Source organism: Mastomys coucha, unplaced genomic scaffold (genome assembly GCF_008632895.1).
Source record: "Mastomys coucha isolate ucsf_1 unplaced genomic scaffold, UCSF_Mcou_1 pScaffold18, whole genome shotgun sequence".
Lineage (NCBI taxonomy): Eukaryota > Metazoa > Chordata > Mammalia > Rodentia > Muridae > Mastomys > Mastomys coucha.
The window spans coordinates 98,415,022-98,417,243 of record NW_022196900.1 but is presented as its reverse complement, the minus strand read 5'-3'; the positions used below and the strand labels follow the sequence as shown (position 1 = coordinate 98,417,243).

The following is a 2,222-nucleotide window of genomic DNA, read 5'->3' as shown; positions in this document are numbered from 1 at the left end:
AGCATCCTTAAATGGATCTCTCTCCTTCTCTGTCTCTGTCTCTGTCTCTGTCTCTGTCTCTCTCTCTCTGTCTCTCTCTCTCTGTCTCTCTCTCTCTGTCTCTCTCTCTTTCCTTGTTTGTTCATTTTTGTTTGTTTGAGACAGGGTTTCTCTGTGTAGCCCTAGCTGTCCTGAAACCCACTTTGTAGACCAGGCTGGCCTCAAGCTGGATGCTTTCCAAGCTGGTCTAATGTTTTCTTTGGAAAAGGCAACCCCAAGAACGAGCAAGCATTGTCTTTCTCCCTCTTGTAACATGAAGCAGTCTCTCTCTCTTTTTCTTTTTCTTTTCTTTTCTTTTTTTTCTTTTTTTGTTTTTTTGTTTTTTTGTTTTTTTGTTTTTTTGTTTTTCAAGACAGGGTTTCTCTGCATAACCCTGGCTGCCCTGGAACTCACTCTATAGACCAGGCTGTCCCTGAACTCAGAAGTCCACCTGCTTCTGCCTCCCAACTGCGTGCGCCACCACTGCCTAGCATGCAGTCTCTCTCTCTCTTTTTTTAAGATTTATTTATTTATTTATATGTAAGTACACTGTCACTGTCTTCAGACACTCCAGAAGAAGGTGTCAGATCTCATTATGGATGGCTGTGAGCCACCATGTGGTTGCTGGGATTTGAACTCAGAACCTTTGGAAGAGCAGCAGTCAGTGCTCTTAACCACTGAGCCATCTCTCCAGCCGGGCATGTGGTCTCTTGAAAGCAAATAGAATCTACATTTCTTTGATGTTGGTTGTTGTTGTTGTTTTGGGGGAGAGGTTGGATGAAACAATCTTGTGTAGTCCAGGCTGGCCCTGAGCACTCTATGTATGGATGATCTTAACTCCTGATCACCCTTCCTCTACCTCCCCAGAGTTGGGGTTCCAGGTGTGTGCTGGCAAAGCCAAGCTTCAGGACGTATCTTTGACATGTGTCTCAATCAATGTACTTCTAGAATGACAAGAGAATGGAAAAAAAAAAAACCACACATTTGGACTCCAGCCCTTTATTCCACTGGGCTTTGGGAAAATCTCCACCTTGTTTGCTCCTTTTGCTTCTCTGGCTGATAAGATCACTCATAAAAACGAAGTTTAGCCAGGGCCAGAACTACAGACGTCCACAGACACACCATGATCAGGACACTGCTGCTATCCGCCCTGGTGGCTGGAGGTAACCTCAGTCTGGTGAAGATAGAAACCAGACCCCTTCTGTCCTTCTCTCTAGCTGCTGTCCCCTCTCCAGTCCCTCATGGAGCAGGGCATGGTGACACACTCCTTGTGTCAGCCTAAGGAGCCTAAGACAAGAGGGTGTCGAATTTAAGGCCAGCTTCAGATACTTAACAAATTCAAAGGCAGCTAGGAGGCAGGGTGAAGGACAGGACTCAGGGACCTCAAAGGTCATTCCAAAGCAAGGGTTTCCTGTTGGGGTTTGAGTATGCCCACAAATACCATTCCCAACCAACACAATCTTCCCTCAATCTTCTCTTCACAGCTCTCAGCTGCGGGTACCCCACTTATGAGGTTGAGCCTGATGTGAGCAGGGTAGTTGGGGGTCAAGAGGCCACACCCAACAGCTGGCCCTGGCAGGTGAGTCAGCCACACTGGTGGGTCTGTTGTGCAAGCAAAGATGAGGTCTGGTAGAAACATAGACCGCGCAGCATAGGCAGCCTCACCAATAAGACACATTCCTACAACCTTGGACAATTTGGGGGTTGAGGGAAAGTTTACTTCTCCAGAGACTTCAAAATCGGGGGCCCAGCACTCTGAGACACATTTGTAATGCCTGCTGATTTAAAATTAGATGCTTGCTGGAACATACAGGTTATTCCATAAGTCAGTCACGGCTCCTATGCAAATATTCTGTGCTTGAAGACAACAGTCAGAGCTGTTTATGCAAATTAGTTCTTTGTTGTTGTTGTTGTTGGGGGGTTGTTTTGTTTTGTTTTTGTTTCTCAGTGTAACTATCCCTGGTTGTCCTGGACTCATTTTGTAGACCAGGCTGGCCTTGAACTCATAGAGATCCTCCTGCCCCTATCTCTGGAGTGCTGGGATTAAAAGTGTGCCACACCTGGTTTGCAAATAAATTCTTGGTTATACTGTTACCAATGAAAATAACTGTTCCTCCCCTGCAGTGGTGGTCCACACCTTTAGTTCCAGCACTTGGGAGGCAGAGGCAGGCAGATTTCTGAGTTCGAGGCCAGCCTGGTCTACA

At 46.5% G+C, this 2,222-nt stretch overlaps 1 protein-coding gene across 1 annotated transcript in view; it reads left to right on the top strand.

The window, feature by feature from the left end:
• The first annotated feature begins 1,124 nt into the window (after positions 1 to 1,124).
• The window catches only part of LOC116096968 (chymotrypsin-like elastase family member 2A), a 12,711-nt gene continuing 11,613 nt past the window's right edge, over positions 1,125 to 2,222 (top strand). Inside the window, exons 1-2 of the mRNA XM_031379352.1 lie at positions 1,125 to 1,181; positions 1,503 to 1,597. Coding sequence (XP_031235212.1) covers positions 1,142 to 1,181; positions 1,503 to 1,597 — 135 coding nt within the window. The 5' untranslated portion in view covers positions 1,125 to 1,141. The remainder of the gene's footprint in view (positions 1,182 to 1,502; positions 1,598 to 2,222) is intronic.